General features: G+C 60.1%; 2 protein-coding genes across 2 annotated transcripts; both read right to left on the minus strand.

Annotated features, from left to right (window-relative positions):
• Nucleotides 1-487: 487 nt before the first annotated feature.
• Nucleotides 488-6,337, minus strand: LOC128077094 (motor neuron and pancreas homeobox protein 1-like). The gene is made up of 3 exons (XM_052675771.1): nt 5,867-6,337; nt 1,499-1,659; nt 488-988 (listed from the first exon to the last, which is right to left on the minus strand). The coding sequence occupies exons 1-3, from the start codon at nt 6,291-6,293 to the stop codon at nt 674-676; spliced, it is 903 nt and encodes a 300-aa protein (XP_052531731.1). The 5' UTR covers nt 6,294-6,337; the 3' UTR covers nt 488-673.
• Nucleotides 6,338-12,940: 6,603 nt separating this feature from the next.
• On the minus strand, nt 12,941-20,551 carry IHH (Indian hedgehog signaling molecule). The gene is made up of 3 exons (XM_052675770.1): nt 20,249-20,551; nt 16,331-16,592; nt 12,941-13,977 (listed from the first exon to the last, which is right to left on the minus strand). Exons 1-3 carry the CDS (start codon nt 20,549-20,551, stop codon nt 13,316-13,318), a joined length of 1,227 nt encoding a protein of 408 aa, XP_052531730.1. The 3' UTR covers nt 12,941-13,315.
• Nucleotides 20,552-22,165: the final 1,614 nt, after the last annotated feature.

A 22,165-nucleotide genomic window follows, 5' to 3' on the forward strand; every position in this document is an offset into this window, starting at 1 on the left:
ACCCTTTAGCATCCCAAGGAAAAGGGAAGCCCTTCTTGCTTATGTGTCATGGCTTAACCCATGGCTCCTAGGGAGGCAGTAGAGGGTGGCTGTTGTCATCCCATTACCATGAGCTGATCCAAGCCTAGACAGAACAAGCACAGTCCTCAGAGAATCATAGAATGGGGCTGAGAGTGGATCAGACATCACCATGGGACAAGTACGGTGCCACACAGGGAGGCTGGGTGTCCGGAGAGGTGCTGGTGCCACTGCTGCCCTGCCTACAGGCAGCCCAGCAGAGCACAGACCACAGTGGAGAAGCAACAGGCATGCATGCTGTACACCATCCTTCCCTACCACACAGGGGAGGGGAGGTCATGGCCCTGCCATCAGGAAGGGGCAGTTTGCAGCTAAAGAAGACCCTGGCACTGTTCCCAAGCAAGACACCGACAGGGCAGCACAGGGGCAGGAGAAGCAGTGCTCTACTGCCTAAGGAAAAACAGAGGCATCCGGATAACAGCTTTATAGGGGAGGGATGTGGGGAAACCCCCAGATACACACAGGAATAATTACACATTAAATAGACTCCAAACACACATAAGTTAAAGGGAGGGCAGTCTCCTCTCAGCCCCGTGCTGTACATGGGCACAGTCTGCCAGCCAAGAGGCCTCCAACTCCTCAGCCTGGACCCTCTTCACAACACAGAGCCCATCTTCCTCTCTGCAGTGCCCATCTCATCGTCCTCCTCTTCCTCATCCTCCTCTCCCCCTGAACAGGAAGAGTCGGGGCTGTAGCCCAGCTCAGCGCTGCGGCGCAGGAAGCCCGATCCGGGGCTGCACCCCACAAACTCGGGGCTGTCACCAGCCTGTCCCTGGGGCTGGCTGGGCAGCAGGCTCTCGTCAGCTTTGCCAAGCCCCCGTGGCTTCTCGGGCTCCACTGCCATCCCCTGCTCCTTGGCTTTGCGGCTCCGCTTCCACTTCATGCGGCGATTCTGGAACCAGATCTTCACCTGCTCAGGAGGGAGCAGCCATCACACCACAGCCATGGGTACCCATCAGCACTCCTCCCACCCCAACCCATCCCCACTCACCCCATGGCCTGCCCTGCATCGAAGCACCCCTGGACTGCCCTTGCTGTAGCATCCTGCAGTGCTTTTGCTCTGGAAGTTCCCAGGGGCTGTCCCTGTCCCACACTGGCACGGGGGGGAAGGAGACAGGGGGGACCAAGTCCTCAGAATGTCACCACACGTGCACAGGGACATTAAAAGAGGACTTTTAACCCCACGAGAAGCCCTCACCCACAGTGCAGGGAGAGATGAGGAGAGACTCTGCAATGCAATGGTGGGTGGAGCGAGGTTTCTGGGGTGGCCTTAGCAAGGGAAGGGCCTGGATCTCATCGGGCAGCTCTGCCCAGGAAAGGGGTGCCAGTGGGGCTGCTGGCAGCCAAGGGAGGGACATCAGCACTGCCCTGACTTCCCATCCCACATCCCCAGCAGTCCTCTGCCCCCATCCCGAGGTACCTGCGTCTCAGTGAGCATCAGCGACGTGGCCACCTCAAAGCGCTTGGGCCTGGACAGATACTTGTTGAGCTTGAACTGGTTCTCCAGCTCCAGCAGCTGCTGGCTGGTGAAGGCGGTGCGGGGCCGGCGGCACTTCCCCATCAAGGCAGACTGCGGGGTGGCTGCGGGGCACACGCACACACAGGGTCAGGAGACAGCAGGGAACAGCCCTCTGCCAGCCCTCCTCCATTGCCTCCCACCCAACTATGGCTTTATTGCCGCCAAGATATGTTATCAGCCCTTGGTGTGCAAGCAGGATCAGTCCCGTGGCTGAAATTAACGCTGCTTTTTATTGCAGGGACGCACAGGTGTCTGCCCAACCGCCGAGGGTTCCCTCACCGGGCTGCTATCATCACCGGCCCGGAGCAGGAGGAACAAAGAGGCCTTTGAGCAGCCCGCGTGGGGTGGCTCTGCGCCGTGTTTGATCCCTGCTTATCTCCTGTCTGCTCGCTTTGTTGTCCCCAGCACGTTCAGCTTTACTGCTTCTCCCAGCACCGCAGCAGCAACCAAACACACAGGTTTGCAGCTGGGAGTAAAGGGCTGGAGAGGCACAGAGAGACCCCCACCACATCCCACACTCCAGCTGCAGAGTCCCACTGCTCCCCAGCTCGTCTGAGCAGGGAATTGCTCCCCAGCCAGAACATATGGAAGACAGAGTGTGTGGTGTGAGATGGAGCCCCACAGTCATGCCTCACTTGGGGACAGCACAGGGCAGGGCTGTCGGAGGGGCTCGCCCTCATTGCAGGGCACAGTGCACCCACCAACGTTATCTCCCACAGATTCCAGCTTTGATCCAGACCTGCCCATCTCAGAGTGCCCCCCGAGCCCTGCACAAACACAGTGGTGACGCATAGCGCAGGAATTTATGAAGGGGCATTAACCGAGCGCCATCTGGGTTTGATCCTGGGTACCTGGGCACAGGGTGGGACGGGTCAAACAAGCAGAGCCGGGGCTCATAAACACCAGTGGAATGTAACCCAAATGACTGGCTGCTGGAATATGGTCCCTCTGTCTGTCACTCCACCTTAGCGTCTCCAGTCCATGCTCTGCACAGTGGTGACCATCACAGACTGTAACATCCCTAGAAGTCCATGCTGCCTCCTACCCCACCCGCTGCTGGCAAAACCAAACCCAACCCAACCCTAAAATCCCTCTGTTGTTGACATGCACTCCAAGCCACCAACCAGCCCACAGCTCAGCCCACTCTGGGATGTCCTCCACAGGGAATAGACAGCATCCTCCAGGTCTCTGCCAGCCGAGCTGTGAATATCTCCATCCCCACCACCATCCCATAGGAAAAGGAACACTTCAGGGAGGCTCTCCCCCAAAAAGACCAACAACTGCCTCAGCATCACACATTTGCTTGAAAAGGGATTCTCTCTGCCCAGACATCTCCCCGAGGATCAGAGATTGCCTCAATCCCCCTTCAGCTTGGCTGGATCAGAACCCACTGATGGGTGTCCAGCATCTGGCTGCAACATCAGTGAAGAAATTGATTGCCCTGGAGCAATGTCCCCAAGCCCAGTTCTGTGAGATAGCTACCTCCTGGCTAGTTAGATAAAGCTTATAAAGAATTATTGGTTTATTTGTTACAGTTCTATCTACCTGATAACAAAGCTAATCCAAGGTTGCTATTAACCCACTTCGTTTTAATTTGTTTTGTTTAGCTATACCTCACTTAGCTTTGTGGGCTGGCAGATAAAGGAGAGGAAATGAGCACCAGCCAGCATTGGAGGTGTTCCTCCAGATGTCAGGGCTGGGAGGACAGGTGGTCCCACCAGTATCACAGCCACTGCCAGCAGCTCTGCCTGCTTTCTGTGGGACAGCATAAGGGCACATCCCAAACCTGCTGCTCCCTGTTTCCCCGTTTCTGACACAAGAGCCTTGAGTGGAGCAGTCCCACAGCCCCATTATGCAGTCTGTCCCCAGGCACACACCCAAGCAGCAGTCCCAGCAGGCAGCCCTATGCTCTTCCTGCATCTCCCATCCTGTAGCTGTGCATCACTGCACTCTGCTCCTACAAATCTCTGCCAGAGCAGCTGTCTGCTCTCTGCTCCCACTACTCTGCAAGCCAGGGCAAATAACCCACATCTCCCACTGATGCATGCAGCACACCGGCACCTAACGCTCCCTCTGTGCAGTCTGGGGGGATGGACAGGAAGCCACAGGGGGTCTGAGCCCTGGGGACAGGGACCCAGGCTGGCAGCAGAGGATCCAAGACTTTCTTGCTCCTGCATGCAGAGCTTTCCATCAGCATCTCACTCCGCATTGCAGTAGCAGAGGCCCCTGCAGCAGCAGCTGGTAGGGAAGGCACCACAGATACAACGGCAGGAGTGCTTCTCTGAGTAGCCACATGCAGGGACCCACTGCCTCAAGCCACCTACCCAGTGCCTTGCACCCCAACCCCACAACACATGCAGATGAGAGCGGAGCAAGCACATGCAATGCATCCCACAGCTGCTCCAGCTTAGGGGCTGTCCTGCTCCTTCTCCAGGGACCAAACCACATCATGCATCATGCTTGCACAACACCTCCATGTGCAGACAAAGGAGGAAACCATTCATGGTTCAGGCCTGGAATCTCCTAAGAACACAGGACAAAGTGAGCTCCCTTGGAGTACCCCAAAACAAGCCCAAGGAGGCTTCCAGATGGGTCTCTCCCAGGTGTCTGCCCACTTCTACCCAGAGAGATACACATGGCCACAAGCAGCAGCATGGAAATCTGTGCTCAGCCTCTGGAAGCATCAGTCAGGCAGTACATCTGTCCATCCATGGGCTGAGTGCTTGGGCAGGACCCAGGAACAGGAGAAGACATGCTGGAAAGAGACCTTTTGAAACTTGCAGCAAGCCCTTAAGAGCTGGAGAAAACCTTGAGATCTTAAATGATTCCAATGGAATGGGACAAGGAGAAGATGAATGAGCTAGTAGAGAATGAGGGCCAGGCTCTGGCCACAGTGCCTATATGGCAGAAAGAACAGGACACAGGAACCAAGGGGGCAGGATGCCCAGAACCGCAGGATGAGCACAGGTCCCAAGTCAGGAGCAATGTCAATAAGGAGGCACAGGCATGTAGACAGGCTGCAGACTCAGTGCTTCATCCCTCTCCTACCGGGAGGCTTCAGCTCCTAATCTGCATCCTGCCTTGGTCTCCATCCTCTGACAGAGGGGCTGCTTGGAAGGAATTCAGAAGAAACCCTGAAAGCACTCAGGATGGAAACTGCCCACGTTATCCCAGGCAGAAGCTGAGCTCAGAGTGCAGGGACAGTGTGGGAACCTACTCTGGTGAAACACAGCCATACATGAAACTATGTGGATGCTGAGATGCACCGATTTGGACTCTGCAGAGGAGCAGGAAGGTGCAGGAAGGTGAAGGTGCTTCACCCAGCAATGACAGATTATTTTTCCTTCTGTCACTGACACTCCTAGGGGATGCAGCCTATAGAGCCAAAGGCACAGCTTTGCTCTCCTCAGTGTCACGACCACTTCAGAGTCTGCCCCATCCCACAGCATGGGGATGGGGCAGAACCTGGGACAGAACCTGGGACAGAACCTGGGGCAAGGGAGAACCACTACAGGAAGGGAACAGTCTTTTTCCCTTCAACCTAATGTAACTTGAGGAAGCAGCAAAGAATGGGTCGATTCATTATATTTCTCCACTTTTGTGCTATTATTCACCCAGCCAGCTTATTAATTAACAGACTTATCTGGCCATACTTTTTTTTTTTTCTTTTCTCATTCTTTTTTCCCTGTCTGTAAACGGCTCCCAGGTTTTTAAGAACCTGACAACCCCCCGGCCTTTCTGTTGGCAGCCCACTGCCAAGTGTCCCCTTGAGCCATCTGGGTGCCCGGGCCCCCACTCACCCAGCGCAGGGCAGCACCGGATGACCCCGCTGTGGTGCCAATGACAGAACCCCGCTCTGCCGAGGGACAGAGCACGCAGCGGCTTCCAGTGCTGCCCATGCCCGCTCCGGTCGCCTCCAGCCGCTCATCCCTCCCTACCACTACCGCGCCAGGAAGCGGGGCTTCGTTCCCAACCACTCCGGGTGGCATTTATTCGTTTCGAGGTGCAAGCTGGTCTCCCCGCTTTCGTCTTTTCGTTTCCATCTCGCAGCGGCGGAGCCCAACGAGCCAGCGGCTGTCGGACGGCGGCCCGGAAGCCCCCCTCCGAAGCTCCCCTAAGAACTGCCGCGCTCTGCGGGCATCGGGACTGGCATGGTCCCGGGGCTAGGACTGGTGCTCCCGATCCACGCCTGTGTGTCCCCGAGGAATCTCAGCCCCCGGCCCCGTCCCGCCAGACGGGAGGATCTCTCCCCACTCCCAGCTCACTCACCGTGGAAGTCGGAGAGCCTCGGCACCAGCATCCCGGCACGGATCCACTGCTCCAGCGGGAAGGAACCGGTCACTGCAGCCTTCAGGTGATCGGCGCCGGGCGGCGGCAGCTGTGGGAAGGCGGTGTAGGCGAAAGAGGGGGGTTGGCCCCCCAGGGCCGGCAGCGGGTACACGGCAGGCGGGTAGAGGGCCGGCAGGGTGCCCAGCCCGGGGCCGGGGAGGTGCAGCAAGCCGGGTTTGGGGACGAAGCCGGCCGGGCCGAGGGGGGCGGCAGCCTGGGGAGCTCGAGGTGACGGGGTGTCGGTGCGGCCGGCGGGGCCGGGGCTGCCTGCGGGGCTGAGCCCCGGAGGAGAGGCGCTCCGCGGCGGCTCCTCAGCCAGGAGCGCCTCGATGCGGAAGTTTTGGGACTTCTCCATGGATTTGTGCATGGCCCGGCCGGCCTCCCCCGGGGAAACACAGCGTGCCTCTTCCCGCCGCTCTGCTGCCAGGGCAGCGCCCGGCCGGGCAGCCCCGGACCACCCCGGTACAGGCGGGCATTCACTCGCGGGGTCCCGCCGCGCCGCGCTCCGCGGGGCTGCCCTCAGGGGCAGCCCTCCTCTCCGCTCCTCCTCCCGGGCACTCGCTTGCCCGCCGCCGACGGGGGGGTTTTAACCCCCCCCTCCACCTGCCCCAGCTCCCTATTGGCTCCCCGCCGGCCCCCCCCGTCGGCCCGGCCTCCCTCCCCCGGCTTCCGCAGCCCCTCGGCACACCCCGGGGCCCGATCCTGCTCTTCACACCTCGTGCCGTTCCACTTTACACCTCTTTGACACAAGGACATCAGCGGACCCGAGCTGGCTGCACACAGAGGCCACCGACCAGCATCATCTCTCTGCCCAAGAAGCCCATGGAGCAGGCGCCCATGGGCAGATTTTTATTTATTTGCCCAGTTTGGTCTTCTCCGGATGAAGGCACCAGAGACAAGTAGAGAAGAAAACCTTGGATGCTCTTGGTGAGCAGGAGCAGAGCTGGCCCAGACCCACTGGCTCTGGCCTTTGTGGAGAGGCAGAACATCTGTGAGCAGATCTGTGCCTGTCTATCCCTGGGTCCCACCCTTATACCTGGGTCCCACCCTTTGCATCAAACCCATACAGTAGGACAAGCTTGTGTCCAGCCAAGAGTCCATTGGAAGATAGAAGAGGCGGCTGCTATAGCCCAACTTAAATATTCTAACAGCTAAAGGGAGCTCCCATCTTTCCCCTTCATCTTGTTTCTTTCCCCTTCACCTTTTTTTCTGTTGAATCCCCTGAGAGTTTAGAGCAAGAGATGGGCCTGCACCCCTGCATCCTGTGTCCAAGGCTCCATAGAGCAGGAAGACAGGGGCACAAGGGACTTCCCCCACTCTCCTCTGATCAGCAGCCCCAAGGGTTTCTCTTCTTGAGCCCCTCCTGCCTGGAATGGAGCCCACTGAGCTCCCTGCACCTACACCACATAGGTCCAAAGGTCCTATGACGGATGGGACAACTTCCTCCTTCTGTTGCACAAGATCACTCCATACCCAAATCCCTATATGGGAACAGCTACACAACATCCATTCCCAGGAGGACACCCAGCACACGGGGAGGAGAGCAGAGCCAGGAGAGCCCAGCAGAAGGGGCGGGATGCAGGCAGTGATAGATGCTGGGGTGCTGATGAGTTCACAGTCTTTAGGGGCATTAATCAGATCAGAGCTGGATTAAGGTGTCCGAGCTCTGATTAGCTTCATTTCCCGCATCAGGAAGGAGGGAACTCGCTTCCCCATCCATCAGCTCCTCTGGTGACAGCTCACCTGGTTGCTAACTAGATCTGAGGATTGCAATAAGAGAACGAAAGCTGTGGCTTGGCCCTTTACCTCTGCCCCGTGCCCTCCCTATGCAGGAGGGTCTTCACACAGGAGCAGTGGCAGCCTGAGCACCAAGCTCAGGTCACAGACCCCAGGATCTCAGCCACAAACATCTTGACCTCACACTCTGTGTGTAGGGAGCTGCAGAGGAGCACTGCCAGAGGAAATGGCCCCAGTTCAGAAGATCATCTCCATGCAACTTCCTCCTGAGAGAGGTCAAGCAGCAAAACACAAACTAGAAGAGAAAACATCCATATGGACACCCAGCTCTGGTGCTCATGAGCATTAAAATCTGTAGGAACCCACAATGTTGCACAGAGCAGCTCACATCCAACCATCTATCAGCAGTGCTGTAGCTCTCAGAAGCAAGCCACGGGGGCCAGGGGAGCATCTAGGAGCGTAGTTCAGTTTTACAGCCCTGCCATTTCCTTGCCATCACCTTGGGCAGCAACGTAACACCCCTCTGCAAGATCAAAGCCAAGGGAGCTGAGGAAAATCCACAACCTGATAAAGAACTGCCAGTGAAGACCACACTCCCACTTTCCCAGGATCAAGTCTATCCCAGACACCAGGCACAGACAAGACTGTGTGTCAATTTGCACCTAACCTGCTGTTTTGGCTGGCCATACACCACCAAGCCCTGCTGGCGGAGTTGTGTGGTTGACTGGGTTGCCCTTGGTTTCATGGGAGCCCCAGCCATCCACTACTGCCCCTATCTCTGGGCTCTGGGAAGCTGCAGGAGGCCGATGGGGAATGTAAACAAACCGCCATCCCCGCAGTGATTTGTGACAAAATGAACAGACCAGAAGTCACCTGTGGGTGGCCTAGGCATGTTAACCAAGGGGATAATAGCTTTTAATCAATCCTGCAGCAGTGGGAGCCCTAGCATGGGCAGCTCAGGGTCCCCAGCAGCTTGGTAGCTGTCCCACAGGATTTGGCTTCTAGGAGGAAGGCTTTGTATCTAACAGCCTGGCATCATTCAGGAAGGTGGGAAGTATCTTGTCAGCTCCAGGATCCTTTGCTTTGATCCTGTGGGGCTGGAGATGCTCACTCAGAGGGAAGGGAACCAGGTCTGGGCTGAGGGTGCAGCACACTGTGACCCCCCAGCACAGCCTCATCTCCTCCCCTCTAATGGGCTTTCCATGGAGTCAGCTCCTAACCTGCTCCCAGGGTGACTGGATAAATCAGCTGCTCCTCCCAGGACCTTGGGCTCTAATTAATGTCAGCTCATTAACGAGATAACAGCCATTTATTACCTTGTCTCGCTGGCTGCTGATTAACCCTTCCCCAAAGCAGGGGGTGGCAATGGCACGGGGCAGGGACAGCAGGGACGGGTGATGTCTCTGCAATGACGCCCAGGGCACCTATTGAGGGGGCACAGGTGAAAGGACAGGCAAGGAGGACCTTTCTAGGTCTGCAGAAGTGGCTGAGTGAGGAATGGATGGGACAAAGTGGTGTGGCAGGGGGTCCACAGATTAAAGCTGCCAAGCACCTGGGTTGTCACCATCCCTGTGCCTCAGTGTCCCCAAGTGGCCTCAGAGAAGAGCACATCCAAGACCCAGCCCTCAGCCAAGCGGTCCCAAAGCCTGGCCTGGCAGAGCAGTGAGGGGGGGTATCTGCCCCAGGGAGCTGGGAGCCATCTCTGCCCTTGACCTGTGTCTGGGCAGGAGCAAGGGGCTGAGGCACAGCACCTCCTTGCAGCAGCGTGCTGCTGGGATAATGCTCCCTTACATCAATCATGCTGCTCGGTGGCTCCCTATTAGCGGGAACAGTGGCTGGTTAATCAGGCTGAGGGCTTCGGCTCGTTAAGCTGACACCTCCGTTGCGAGAGTGAGCCATGGGGGCACACAAGGTGCCACTTATTTATTTTCTTCTTTCCCAGGGAATATATTAAACAAATTAAATTCCTGGAGTGTTGGCTCAGCACAGATCGCTCTGCGCCTGTTCCCAGCGCCAGCCCCCATCGCTGCTGCGGAGCCCCCTCTGCAATAAGACACAGCCCCTCTGTTTCCACATTGCCCCCATTCTGTGCTGGGACCACTATGTGCACGGTCTCTGTGCCCAAACATCCCCTTCACCTTCTTCAGGATCAGTCACCTCCTCAAAATCCAATGCCCTGGAGGCTTCAGATGCCAATGCCTTTCTGCTGGCTGCATTTCAGCCCTGCTCCAGCTCTCTTTGGGATGATGAGCATGGATGGGGGGCTTGGACCAAGATCATCATTTGATTACTTACTGAGCATTTGCAGCTCTACCCTCTGCCACCACCTTTGCCTTCCCCGTCCTCCCTGCAAAACCTGTGGCAGCCCACTCCATCCCACTTCATCTCATCCCATCCCATTGCATCCAACCCATCGCATCCATCCCATCCTATTGCATCCCATCTCAATGCAACCCACCTCATCCCACTATCCCCATCCCACCCCATCCCACTCCACCATGCCCATCCCTTCACAGACTCTGATCCCTTCCCCTCAGGTGCAGTCTGTCAGCACCTCCTCAGCTCAGGAGCAGTCCCACCCTTTGCTGGCGAGGGGGAGGTGGGGTGGCTCCCTAGAGGTTAGCAAAGGATTAGAAATAATTTAATTTACCTCCCTGTTTGGGCACATTTGATGAGCTGAAAGGCCCCTTGTCAAGCAGCAAATCCATCTTCCTCCAGCTTTACATCAAATTTCATTCACTAATTAGAAACTCCTGCCCCAGAGTGTGCTGTCTCCGCCCTGGCCACCCCTTCTCCCCACCAGCACCATTATGAAAATAAATCGTTCCATTAGGTGCATTGTTGTGGTGGTGGGGCCCAGTTATTAGAGCGGGAGGGAGGGCATGGGTGATTTATTAAGGAGAGGGTCCTGATTAAAGCCTTCCTCATCCCGCATGCTCGCACAGTGTGTCCCGCTGTCCTGCGTACCCCACAGCCGTGGGGAAAAGGACAGAGTGGCACGAACAGTGCTGCAGAGATCAGGGTCCTGCCCCTGGAGCTGCAGTGCTCCAAAAAGTCATTAAGAGAAATTAAGCTAATGGAAGTGAGATTGGAGGCTGGAGCAGACTGGAGCTGCAGCATCCGGTGGTGCTGGGGGGGGTGATGAACCCCTTCTGGCCCTGAGATCCCCCTGCATGGGAACTCGGCCCCACTCTTGTCCCACAAGCAGAAGATGCTTGTGGGGTGCTCACTTCTTCCCTATGGCAATGGCTCCCGAACCCCACTGGGAGCCCAGTGCTGGGCTGGGATGGGAGCACGGCCGCAGCAGAAGGCTCTGGAGAGAGGGACAGACGGGAGGGCCGGGGAAGGGGCTGCCCCCCACTCTTGTTAACATCGCCTGGCCTTGTATCCTTTTCAAGGCTTTGAATAGGGGGTGGGACCTCTCCTCCCCTGATGTGGGGCCGGGAGGGAGTTAAGGTGCTCAGACAGTGCTGGATGGGTGTGGAACGACCGTGATGTCCCAGATGGCGACGTGTGGGGGGGTTCCCCCACCGCCACATGCTCTTCCTCTCTCCCCCGCCCACAATTCATATGGTAATGTGGACAAATTGATGGGGAGACAGCCATTGTGGTACCCTCCCCGACCCGGCCCTTCTGCCGGCCACCCACCGGCATCCCCATCCATCACCAAGCAGCGGCATGGGATGGAACAGGGCATCAGTGGGACCCCACCACCAGAACTGGCATCGTTTTGTCCTCACTGTCCTTGCCATGGGGCTATATGTGGCTATGGAGGAGCACATGGGGCTTCAGGAGGAGAAACAATCCAAAATCCTATTTCTGGATCCCCTCCCTTCCCCTTGCTGCCATGATCTGGGACCCTCCCCACACTTCCCTGCTCCCACCCTATGGGAGGTAGGACCTCCTTTGCCAGCCCCCTGTACTCACAGCATCCTCTAAAGGGGCAAAGACCATTTCCACCATGCCCACCGATACCCATCTGGTCTGGCAATGCCCACAGAACCACAGGGCACAACAGGCACAGGAGGAGTCAGGCTCAGCACTGGGCTGGTGCTGAGATGGGGAGGAAAGTACAGCCAGGGTGTCTCCTCTGCCCCACAGCTCCCACCTCAGGCTCCCGTCATGCAGCCCCTGATTGAAATCTCACTCCATAAAGCGCCTCTCCAAGGCCTGACCCCAGGGCCCTCTGGGGACCAATTTGTCCTTCCCTGTAATAAGAACCTAATTAAATTAGCCATGCTGCCTCATAGAGCCCTTAAATCAGACGTTGCCATTGGACTGCTGTACACCCACTGTGCTAAGGGGTCTCGGGAAAAACCCTGCTCCAACTCCACTATGGGATCGAGGCAGGGATATGCGGTGGATATGGGGCAGGGGTGCACAGACAGACAAATATGGGCAGGGCAGGAATGAGGAACTGCTGGGATGGTCCCCACAGTGAGCACGGGGCATGGGGTGGGATGGAGAGGGGATCCCAACAGCTTAGGTGTACCCTACATAGAGCATCTCTCTCCCAGAGCTGCCGGCCCAACTCAGCATGCTTTGCTCACCCTGGGGGCTGCAGGCTGACCACATTGCACCCATCATGGGGCTGGCTCCCCCCACACCACAGCTCGCAGTACCCGCCTGGAAGATGACAGATTTATTGGGCCATGTCCCCGACCAGGAAAGGTACATCCAGTGAAGAGACAAAAGTACACCTGCTGTCAGCTTGCTTCACCCTGGACAACAATCACAATCAAAACTGTGCTTTAAAATAATCTTTAAATAATTTCTGCTTTTCATTAAAAAAAAAAAAATAATCCCCCCTCCCTAATAAACCGGCTTGCCCAACCCTCCCGTTCCCCTCTTACCCTGCACGCGCCCATGGTGCCTCTCGGCTATGGTACATACAAAGAGCAGATAAATAAATAAAGAAAGATGTGTGACTGTGGCTGCGACTCTGATGGGACCCCCCAGGCCCCCAGAGCGGGCAAGCAGCAATGAGATACCCTGAGGGTGTGGGATGCTGGGGTGGGAGGGCAGCACCTGGGGGGTTTATAGCATTGGGTGCAAATGCAGGGATTTGGGGCTGAGCCTGGGGGAGGCGAGGAGGGCGATGCTTCCTCTGTGCTGCTCCTGCAGGGCTGCATCCCCGGGATGCAATCCCAGAGCAGCTCCCCCATGCTATTACACTGTCCCTGCAGTCAGGATGGCTGTGGTGCTGCCTTTGGGTCCTGTTTCCAAGCCTGCTGCCCTGGCAGCACCCATGCATCCACGCCATCCTTTCCATACAAGGCACTGGTTTGGGTGTGCCTCTCTTTTGGTCCCAGTACCCACATTCCCTTCCTTCCAGCTGCCACAATCCAGGGATGGGAATGGCATCACCGCACAAAGCACCCAGAGCTCCCTCCCCAAGCCTCCCCATAGAGCTGCAGCTACTGGGAGCCCTGGGTACAACCTCTGGTCCCCACTCCCCAGCCCTGCACACACACACGCACATCGCACGCACACACACAAATAGCAGCATGTGGATCCCACCAGCAAAGGGGCGAGGAGGGGGTGTGCAGGGCGAAGCCTCCACGGCTTGGGTGTGGATGCAGCCCCCCCAGCCCAATGTGGGCACAGCTGGGGGTGGGTCACCACACTGCCACCTCCTCCGCCGGCACACCCTCAGCTCTGGGCCTGGGGCACCCCCAGTGGGTGGAAGCTGTCGGGGGGCAGCAGCATCCTGCCCAGGCGGTAGAGCAGCCCCGAGTACCAGTGCACACCGTCACCCTGCACCCCCGGTCCCCCCAGCAGGCTGTGGTAGAGCCGCAGCGGCCAGAACGCCATCTGTGCCAACTGCTGCTCCCGCACCAGGGCAAAGCATGAGGCCACCACGTCGTCCACCACCAGCGTTCCGTGTTGCGTCAGCGGGGCATAAGCCCCCACATCTGTCCGGCCCCGCACCCCCACCACTTCGGCGGGCTGCAGCCCCCCTGAGCCCACCACCACCAGCACGAAGTGTCCGGGCTGCACATGGCTGGCGAAGGTGGGGCGGAATTGGGTGGCAGGTGTCGATGCATTGTCTGCCACGAAGAGCAGGTGGGTGGGTGTCAGGGCCAGGCGCCGGGGTGGCTGCCGCGTCTCGATGACGTGGAAGGTGGTGAGGGCACGTGGCTCCTTGTCCAGGAAGGCGACGAAGTTGCTGAAGGTGGGCCGACCTGCCCCATCCATCGCCAGCACCCGCTGGCCCGGCCGCAGTGCCCACAGCGGGGTCCGGGCACCGTTCTCCAGCGTCGCCAGCGCCCGCCCAGGGAAGCAGCCACCCGTCTTCGCGGCAGCCGAGTGCTCTGCACAGGGAGAGAGCAAAGGAGAGGGTTACCCGTCTTCAAGACCCCTATCATCACCCCACAATGCACGGAGGCCCCGTGCTTCCCGGCAAGTATAACGCTGCCCCGGCATTGCCGATGCGCACAGCTCCCTGCACACAGCGCCACCTCTGCCACCACGCTGCCAAGAGTACCGAGCTGTACCTGCCAGTGCTTGCGACCCACTGCAGTGCTGCTCTGCAAAGCAGGGCCCCCAAACCTGCTGGCACAGGGAGCACCCAGGGCAAAGGGCAGCCCCGGGGCAAAGGGCAGCGTGAACACACAAGGCAGCGGGGGAGGCACATAAAGCTGCAAGCCCTGCACTGTGTGCCCAGGGTGTGTGGGAACTGCTTTCCTGTCCCCTGCCTGCCTGGGTACCACTCAGGGATGCAGCGAGAAGCAGCGGTGGGGTGCAGCATCCAGCCCTACATATTGTCCCCATCCCACACTGCAGCCCCCTCCTCCTGCCTGCTGCTCACTCCACCCTCCCTGCACCCCCTCTCTGAGCTGCAGGGAGCTGTCACAGCTCACAGCCAGGACAAGCCACCAGGCTGTCAGACAGGGAACACTGTCCGACCCAGTTAGGGAATGCTGGCTTTCCAAGGTGTGGTGTTCAGCCCCCGTAGCAGCCCTCTTTCCCAGTCCTCTCATGTTCTATGTGATATCCTCCCACCGCTGGGGCACCTTGCCCAGGATCCAGCCCCAACCCACTCTGCTCCCAACCTAACCCAGCAGTCTTCCCCCAAGATCGCACAGCCCCCAGCCCCCAGCCCCATGAAGAGAGTCACCCATCTGTGGGACAGAATCCTTTTATTGCTCAGATGAGGTGCAGTGTCTGCTCTGCGCCTGTTCCCAGCAAGGGATAGGTCCCCAGTCCTGCACCCCACATCCCCAGGCAGGGGCAGGCAGGAGAAGAGGGCACCTGACAGGAGCAGAGGCACAGGCACCGGGCACGGAGGGGTGCACGGGTGCAGGGGGACCCAAAGGGACACAATACATACACCAGGCCACGTGGCCATCCGTACAAAAATAAAAGCCATTTACTATGAGGCAGCCCGGCTGCCCTCTGTACACAGCGCTGGGGGGTTGGGATCTGCACTGCACAGCCTCCGCCACACAGCCCCGGGGTTTCCTTGGCTTTAGGGATAAATACGGGGGATCCACATTCATGGGAGATTGCTGCTGTGAGCGATGAGGCTCCGACCTGCCCCCAAAAGCCCTCCAGGAGCTCGGGGCCCCACTCGCGGCATCTGTCTTCCATCAGTCCGGGGGCACTCAGAGCCTCGGTCCTTTTCTAGGGGCACAGCCCCACTCCTCAGGCCAGCCCCCACGCACCGGGGTCACGGTCCTCGCTCCAGAGCCCGGCCCCGCTCCTGTGGCCAGCCCCACGGGGCACCCCGGGATGGGGGAACCCCGGCGCTTCGCCCACGCTTCGTCCCTCTGCTGCGGGGCCGCGTCGCTCCCTCTCTGCGCCGCGGTCGCCCCACGTCCATCGCGGGCCGTCCTGGCATCGGGGATGGGATCAGCGCGGGGGGACCGGCTGCCGTCGGGGGGCGTCGGGCCGCTGGGCGCGGGCTAGGGCGGTAGGACAGGCACAGTGCGCTGGGAGCCCGGCTCCGCGGGTGTGCGCGGACGTGGGCGGACCCGGCGCTGCGGCTGTCCCCACGCACGCGCAAGCCCACGAGCGGTGCGGAGCTCTCCCGACGCGTCCCGGCAGCCCGCATGGGTGCCCCGCGCCGTGCGTGGGCCGCTGCTGCCCTCTGCCGCACGCAGCCAGCGCGGCCGGGAGGGGCCGGGGGTTGTGCGGGACCCCGGGCACGGCTCCTGTCCCCCCGGCGGCTCACCCCACACCGTCATAGCCTGCAGAATCGCTTTTCGCGGCACCGCCCGAGAAGCGAGCAACGCCAGCGAGCACAGCGCTCAGTCCTGTTCCCAGTGTCCCGCAGCCCTCAGCATCCCTCCACAGCAGGGGCCTGATTGCAGGACACCTTTCTGGAGCATCCTCGTCCCACAGTGGCCATGGGACAACCCGGGGTTGGCTGGGGGCTGCTGCGGAGAGCAGGGCTGGATGGGGACTGAGGGATTGCAAGGGTATGGGAGGCAGAAATGATGGGTACGTGGGGAGAAAAGGGTGTGTAGGGTGAGAAAAGGATGGAGAGAGTGGGCTCTGTCAGGGAATTTGCCCCATGGCACTGCTGAACGCAGAGCTGTGCCTCACACCCGGCCCCACTGCCTGGCACAGCAATCCCCTAGCAGCACCCCATCAGCCAGCCAGGCCCACAGCACGCTGCAGCATGGGGCCGTCCCCCAGCCCCGCTGTCTTCTCCATCCTTACCTGACTTGACGGAGCAGTGGATGTGCGCCTTGGACTCGTAGTAGACCCAGTCAAAGCCGGCCTCCACGGCCAGGCGGGCGAGCATGCCATACTTGTTGCGGTCCCTGTCTGATGTCGTGATGTCCACGGCTCGGCCCTCGTAGTGCAGCGACTCCTCTGAGTGGTGACCGTCCTCATCCCAGCCCTCTGTCACCCGCAGCTTCACCCCTGGCCACTGGTTCATAACAGAGATGGCCAGGGAGTTCAGGCGGTCCTTGCAGCGCTGCAGGGTGGGGGGCACAGTCAGTAAAGGGCTTTGGGGTGGGCTGTGCTTCCATCACTGCCCCAGGGGCACAGCGGCCTCACAACCTCACCCATCCCCTGCCCACATGGGGTGAGCCCATTTCCACATGTCCCTTACACAAGGGCTGAGGAACAACAACAGGTCCTCAAAGACCCACAGCTGGTGGCCATAGGGGCCAGGCAAGCAAGCTGTCTGGCTTTGTCCTGTTTTTTTTCTCACCCCAAAGCACCCCTCGGAGATGCAGCCCTGTCCACTTCCCCCAGCACAGCAGCTCCACTCGCAGCTGTGTCACGGTGGGGACCAAACCTGGTCCAGCTCTGCAGGTACAGCCTGCACTTTAGGTCCCTTCTCTGACTGTAAGAGGGATGGAGATCAGACGGAAAAGGTGCAGAGAATGTGATATGGATGGTACTGAGGTGCTTCTGGATAAAACAGGGTGGGTGGACTATGACTGCACAGTGGGGGCTATAGGAAAAAAAAAAAAAAAAGGACCAGATGTGGTCCCACACGAGGTAAGTCCTGGGAAGCATTAAATGACACAACAGGATAGCAGGCTACAAGCAGACTGTGGGGGATGCTTCATACAGTCACAGCCTGGTGCTGGATCTCCTGCTGCAAAATGTCACACTGGCAGCAATACACTCAGGTCATGAGAGCACCATGGAGAGTATGAAGCAAGGCCACAGACCTGCTGCTGGGTGCCAGGCGGCTCAGAAAGGCCCTCACACTGCAGGAGCTGTCCCAGTAGATTTGCCCTCTCCCTGTCCCCCATCACCTGTCCCTATCCTGGGGTGCTGCTCCAGGGGAACTCCACTTGCTCTTGGCACGGTGTGAGCCTCAGGGAGGGCAGTGCCCGGCAGGCCTTTGCTCCATATGGGGCAGGGGAGCGCCTCTACCCTCGTCTCGTGGCTCCCTGGGCGTGGGGAGATAAGGTAGGAAGGCGCTGGACAAACAGTGCCCAGGGGAGGGGAGGAGAAGGGAGGGGAGCGACTTTTGTCCTCAGCAAGCACCAGCGCGGTGCCACTCCGTGCAGACACGAGGACTCCAGGGACCCCAGTGAGAGGGTTCGGGGCCGTGCCCTGCCGAAGTGAGGAGCCCCTCTTGTCGTACTGCGTTGCTCCACGTGTCCCCTCACCCCCTGCTTTGGGACCCTCTTGTCCCCCTCCACCTTCCCAGTGCTCCCTACAGGAGACGCATGCACAGACCGAGACCCTCCAACTTCTGTCCCCCGCAGGGACGCCTGCCGCTATCCCAGGGACCAGCCACCTTGTCCCCAGCGGTGTCCCCGCAGCGCAGCACCAGGCTGGCGGCGTCCCCGAACCCCGAGCCGGGCGGCCCTGCCTGTGCCCTCGGTGGCCAGCAGGTGTCAGAGCGGGTAGGGAGTAGGAGGGGACCGGAGGGCCGCAGGTACCGGCGGCGAGGAGCGACGGGAGGTAACAAACAGGGAGAGAGAGGGAGAGCAGGTGGGATGTGCAAGGAGCGGGCAGGGACGGGCAAGACAAAAGAAGACCCTGGGAATGTCAGGCTGTGCTGAGCGGAGAGCTGCTCTCTGCCACCCGGCACTGGCTTCACTCCTTTCTCATGCCCAGACTGTGGGCAGGACAGCGTCCCGTAGCAGAAGTCAAACGTTTTGGGAAGGACTGGAGGAAGGACACAGCTCCGGGTCAGGGCAGAGCCATCGGAAAACCCGGGACACTGCTGTGCCTATCACCTCAGCACTGGGATGCAATGAGCCACAGCTGCCCCTGAGCACAGAGCACTGCGAGGAGAAGAACGGTCTCCCTACATCTGCCTCCAGGTGAGGTTTATCCCAGAGAAAGCCAAAAGTCCCACCGTAAGCTCCACATGAGCAATTCATCACCTCTGCAAAGATGGTCTCCAATCATGAGGGACTGCGAGGGGTGATGGGGAGAGATGTGGGGTGGGGACACTGGTGGGAGCAGGGGGCTGGGGACATTCCTGGGCCAGGCTGCGGGGAGAGGTGAGGCGAGCTCTGCCTCCAGCCTTATCTCAGCACCTCCGAGTGGGACCAGCAAGAGCAAACACACTGGAATTCTTGAGGAAGATGAAACGATAAAGTAAAGGCAGGCAGAGAGCAGCTCTACCCACCCCCCTAAGCAGGCAGCATCTTCCGGCTGCCTGGGACACCCAGACCCTTGGACTTGGGGAAAGAAAACAGGTTTGAAGTGAGTCAACAGCAGTAAAAGTCAGGGCACTGGGGGAAGGGATGAGGACTTGGGTCAATGGCTTTTCCCAGCCCATGGCAGGGCACGGTGCATGAGCTGTTATGTCTGGGAGCATCTCCCACAGCCAGGGGCACAGGATGAGCCCAGTTGGCCGTGGGATGGAAGTGAGCTACCAGAAGTCATGCCATCTCCTCAGCAATGGAGACAACCCTCAGGACACTGTGATACCTGCAGTACCCTTAGGTCGCAACGACTGGCAGAGCTCACTGCTTCCTCAGCATCCTTGGACACAAAGATGTTCTGCATCGGGTCTGCAGGCTCCAGGGATTAGCAACTTACAGGGGAGACTCAACCCTTCAGCTACATTCCCTGGTCTGAAAACATCCCTGTGCCATAGCCCATGCCCTTGAGGACCAGCCCTTGGGGCACACAGGGTAACAGAACTGTCAAGCCAGCAACCGTGCTATTCTCCTTGTCACCAGCACCTCGGGCAGAGTCCATGGCCAGAGCCCGGCTCAGCTGCTGCCACCGGGGCCATCCCGCTCACACGCCCATCCCCAGCCCTGGGGTGCAGCAGGCACCTGTCTGCTCCCCGCCTCCCCCAGCAGCTCGCTCGGGCTGTAACCCCGCACTGAGGCCGATGACCAGGTTTCTTATAGCAAGGCCGTGTGGCTCCTTATCTGCATTCCTGAAACCCTCAGGCATTCTCCTGGCAATATTAAAACACAGAGTAACCTTCGTCCAGCATCACCCCCTCCACCCGCTGCTGTCCTCTGTCCATCCCCCTCCTTCCCACTGGTTCAGAGCACTTTGAAGCTGAATGCAACAGCAGAACATTTGCAACAACAGGTTGTTCCCTTCTCCATACCCAGGAGGGGCAGCCCCATGCCAGGCACCCTTTACCGTCCTACTCTGAACACGAGGGAACCTCCTACTCTGAACACTGAGGTATAGCACGGGAGATAAGGACAGGGAGTGGGATAAACTTGTTGCTCTGCCCACTCGTCGCCAGCACGCTGGGCTCCATGAGCTTATGCTGTGACCCCCAGTACGCAGAGCAGAGGTGCACAAATAGGATAGGCACAGCGGAGCAGGGGACTGCCAGCCCAGGGGACAGTGGGACTCGGTTCGGGGGGATAGCAGTGCAGCACGCGAGCAGCTCGGGGGTACCAGGCACACCTTGCGGTGTATAGCAGCCGTGGGTGCTGCCACCTCGGGGTCCGGGGTGCTGCCGGCTCCGGCTCCGACGCGCCCAGCCCCACCGAAGGGGCAGAGCAGTGCGGCGAAGCAGGGAGATGGATGCCCGTGCGGCACCGGGATGCCCGGGGCAGGATGGGGCGGCCGCAGCGCCGGTCTCCGCCTCCCGCCCGAGCGAACGGGCCGTGCTGGCAGCCCGGTGCCCGCAGGTACCCGGCGCGGGGGGAGAAGCGGGCGGCGGCGGGGCCGTACCTGGGTCATGAGCCGGTCGGCGCCGGTGTTCTCCTCGTCCTTGAAGATGATGTCGGGGTTGTAGTTGGGCGTGAGCTCCTTGAAGCGCTCAGAGTTCCGCGCGATCTTGCCCTCGTAGCGCCCGCTGGCCCCCAGCGTCTTCTCGGGCACGTTGGGGCTGAACTGCTTGTAGGCGAGCGGGATGAGCTTGCGGGGCGGCCGGCGGCGGCTGCCCACCACCCTGCCCGGCCCGCAGCCGCGCACGGCCGGCGTCAGCAGCAGCGCGCACCCGCTCAGCAGCAGCAGCAGCCGCGCCGGCTTCATGGCGCGCCCGGCGGCCCCGGGGCGGCCCGAAGGGGGACCGGCGGCTCCGGGGGCCCCGCTACGCTCGGCCGCCGCTCCCGCCGCCCGCCCCGGGGCTCCCCATGCGGCGCGCAGGTGCCGCTGCGGGTGCGGGCGCGGCGGCTGCCCGGAGCGCTCCGGCTGCCCGGTGCGGCGGCCGCCCGCTGTCGTGCCGCTCTGAGCTGCCGTGCCCCGGCGGCGGCAATAAATAGCGAAGGGCCGTTTGTTTTGGCAGGAGAGCGGCCGCTTGCGGGGCGCGGGGCGCGGGGCTCGGCGCTGCCGGAGCCCCCCGCAGTTTGCGCCCAGGCGGTCAGCACTGCGGGGCCGGGGTCGGAGTCGGAGCCGGAGCCGGAGCCGCCGCTGCCTCCGCTCCCCGGGCAGGAGTGAGAGGGGAAATTGAAGAGATCCGGGACCGGGAACCGCCAGGACCGCACCCTGCCCGTGTCCCTGCCTCCCAGCGCCCTCCCTCCCTCGCCTCCTCCCCGCGGAACCTGCCCCGGGCCGCCCGCAGCCTCCTCCCACCGGCCGAGCCCCGCAGCCCACCCCGCCACCTGCCCCTCGGGGCCGCCCCCGCCGTCCGCCCGGCCCGACGCCCCTCGCCCCGGGACGCCCCCGGGCACGAGATGGCACCCCCGGGCTCCGGCCCCCGCCGCGCCGCTTGCTCGCCAGGGGCCCGGGCCTGCGGGCGGGGATCAAACAGAGCAGGGAGGCAGCTGGTTGAAATTTAACCACAATATTCTCGCTCCCCATTGTTTCCAGGGAGGCCCGATATTTCCACAACAGGATTATGGCATCTGATTAACTCGCTGAGACAACAATGAGGGGCTGGGATGGGCTTCCCCTTCTAGCTGCCAAAAGGGGAAAGTAAATACAACACCCTGATTTCAGGAGCGAGGGTTCGCGAGGCCCCCCTGGTTCTCCCCCAGCTGCATGCCGGGGAGGGGTCTGGCCACACTCTGCTTGCACCCCTGCAAGTTCCCTATGTCCTTCCCAGGTGAGGCAGTGCCTTGGGATGGCCCTATACACACCACCTTGGCAGGGATGGCCCCTCACATCCCTTGGGTGGGCACACTGGAGGGCCAGGCTGGAATAGCTGCAGGTCTGCGCTGGGTGATGGAGACAGAGCCATCCAGGCATTTGGATGCAGCCAGCAGCACCCGTGCATTTGGGATGCTGCTACCCAGCAGCTCCAGAGGACTGTTTCCTTTGCAGGATATACAGGCAGAGCAAAGTTGCCGAGAGGTGTCTGCATCAGGGTCAGAGCTTGCACAAAGCCCTGCCACAACCTGGGATGCGTGGTGTCCTGCTGCTCCCATATGTGATGGAGCAAGAAGCAATACCTACGGTCCCCAGCCCCAACACTTGCACATCTCGGTTGACTCTTCCAGAAGAGCATCCTACAAGAGTCAGCAGGAAGAGCAGAGAGCTGTCACAGCACCTCTCCTTGTGCCTTCCTCTGGGGCTGCAGGAAGGGCACAGCTCACTGTACATCGCAGGCACAGGAGGAGCAGAGCCTCAGTTAAGGTTGAAGGCTACTCTGCACTTCTGCTGGAGGGGCGATCCCACCTCCCTGCCTCTGTAATCCAAAGCCAGACT

Source organism: Tympanuchus pallidicinctus, unplaced genomic scaffold (assembly GCF_026119805.1).
Source record: "Tympanuchus pallidicinctus isolate F22 unplaced genomic scaffold, pur_lepc_1.0 scaffold15, whole genome shotgun sequence".
Taxonomy (NCBI): Eukaryota; Metazoa; Chordata; class Aves; order Galliformes; family Phasianidae; genus Tympanuchus; species Tympanuchus pallidicinctus.

Excerpts from the sequence above, each read along its gene's own strand:
- IHH (XM_052675770.1), bottom strand. The coding sequence starts at position 20,551 with ATGAAGCCGGCGCGGCTGCTGCTGCTGCTGAGCGGGTGCGCGCTGCTG. Across the intron at positions 16,593-20,248 it reads CCGACCGGCTCATGACCCAG|CGCTGCAAGGACCGCCTGAA; the intron begins GTACGGCCCCGC and ends CCCACCCTGCAG. Across the intron at positions 13,978-16,330 it reads CCACTGCTCCGTCAAGTCAG|AGCACTCGGCTGCCGCGAAG; the intron begins GTAAGGATGGAG and ends CTCCCTGTGCAG.
- LOC128077094 (XM_052675771.1), bottom strand. The coding sequence starts at position 6,293 with ATGCACAAATCCATGGAGAAGTCCCAAAACTTCCGCATCGAGGCGCTC. Across the intron at positions 1,660-5,866 it reads GAGGCTCTCCGACTTCCACG|CCACCCCGCAGTCTGCCTTG; the intron begins GTGAGTGAGCTG and ends TGTGCCCCGCAG. Across the intron at positions 989-1,498 it reads TGATGCTCACTGAGACGCAG|GTGAAGATCTGGTTCCAGAA; the intron begins GTACCTCGGGAT and ends CCTCCTGAGCAG.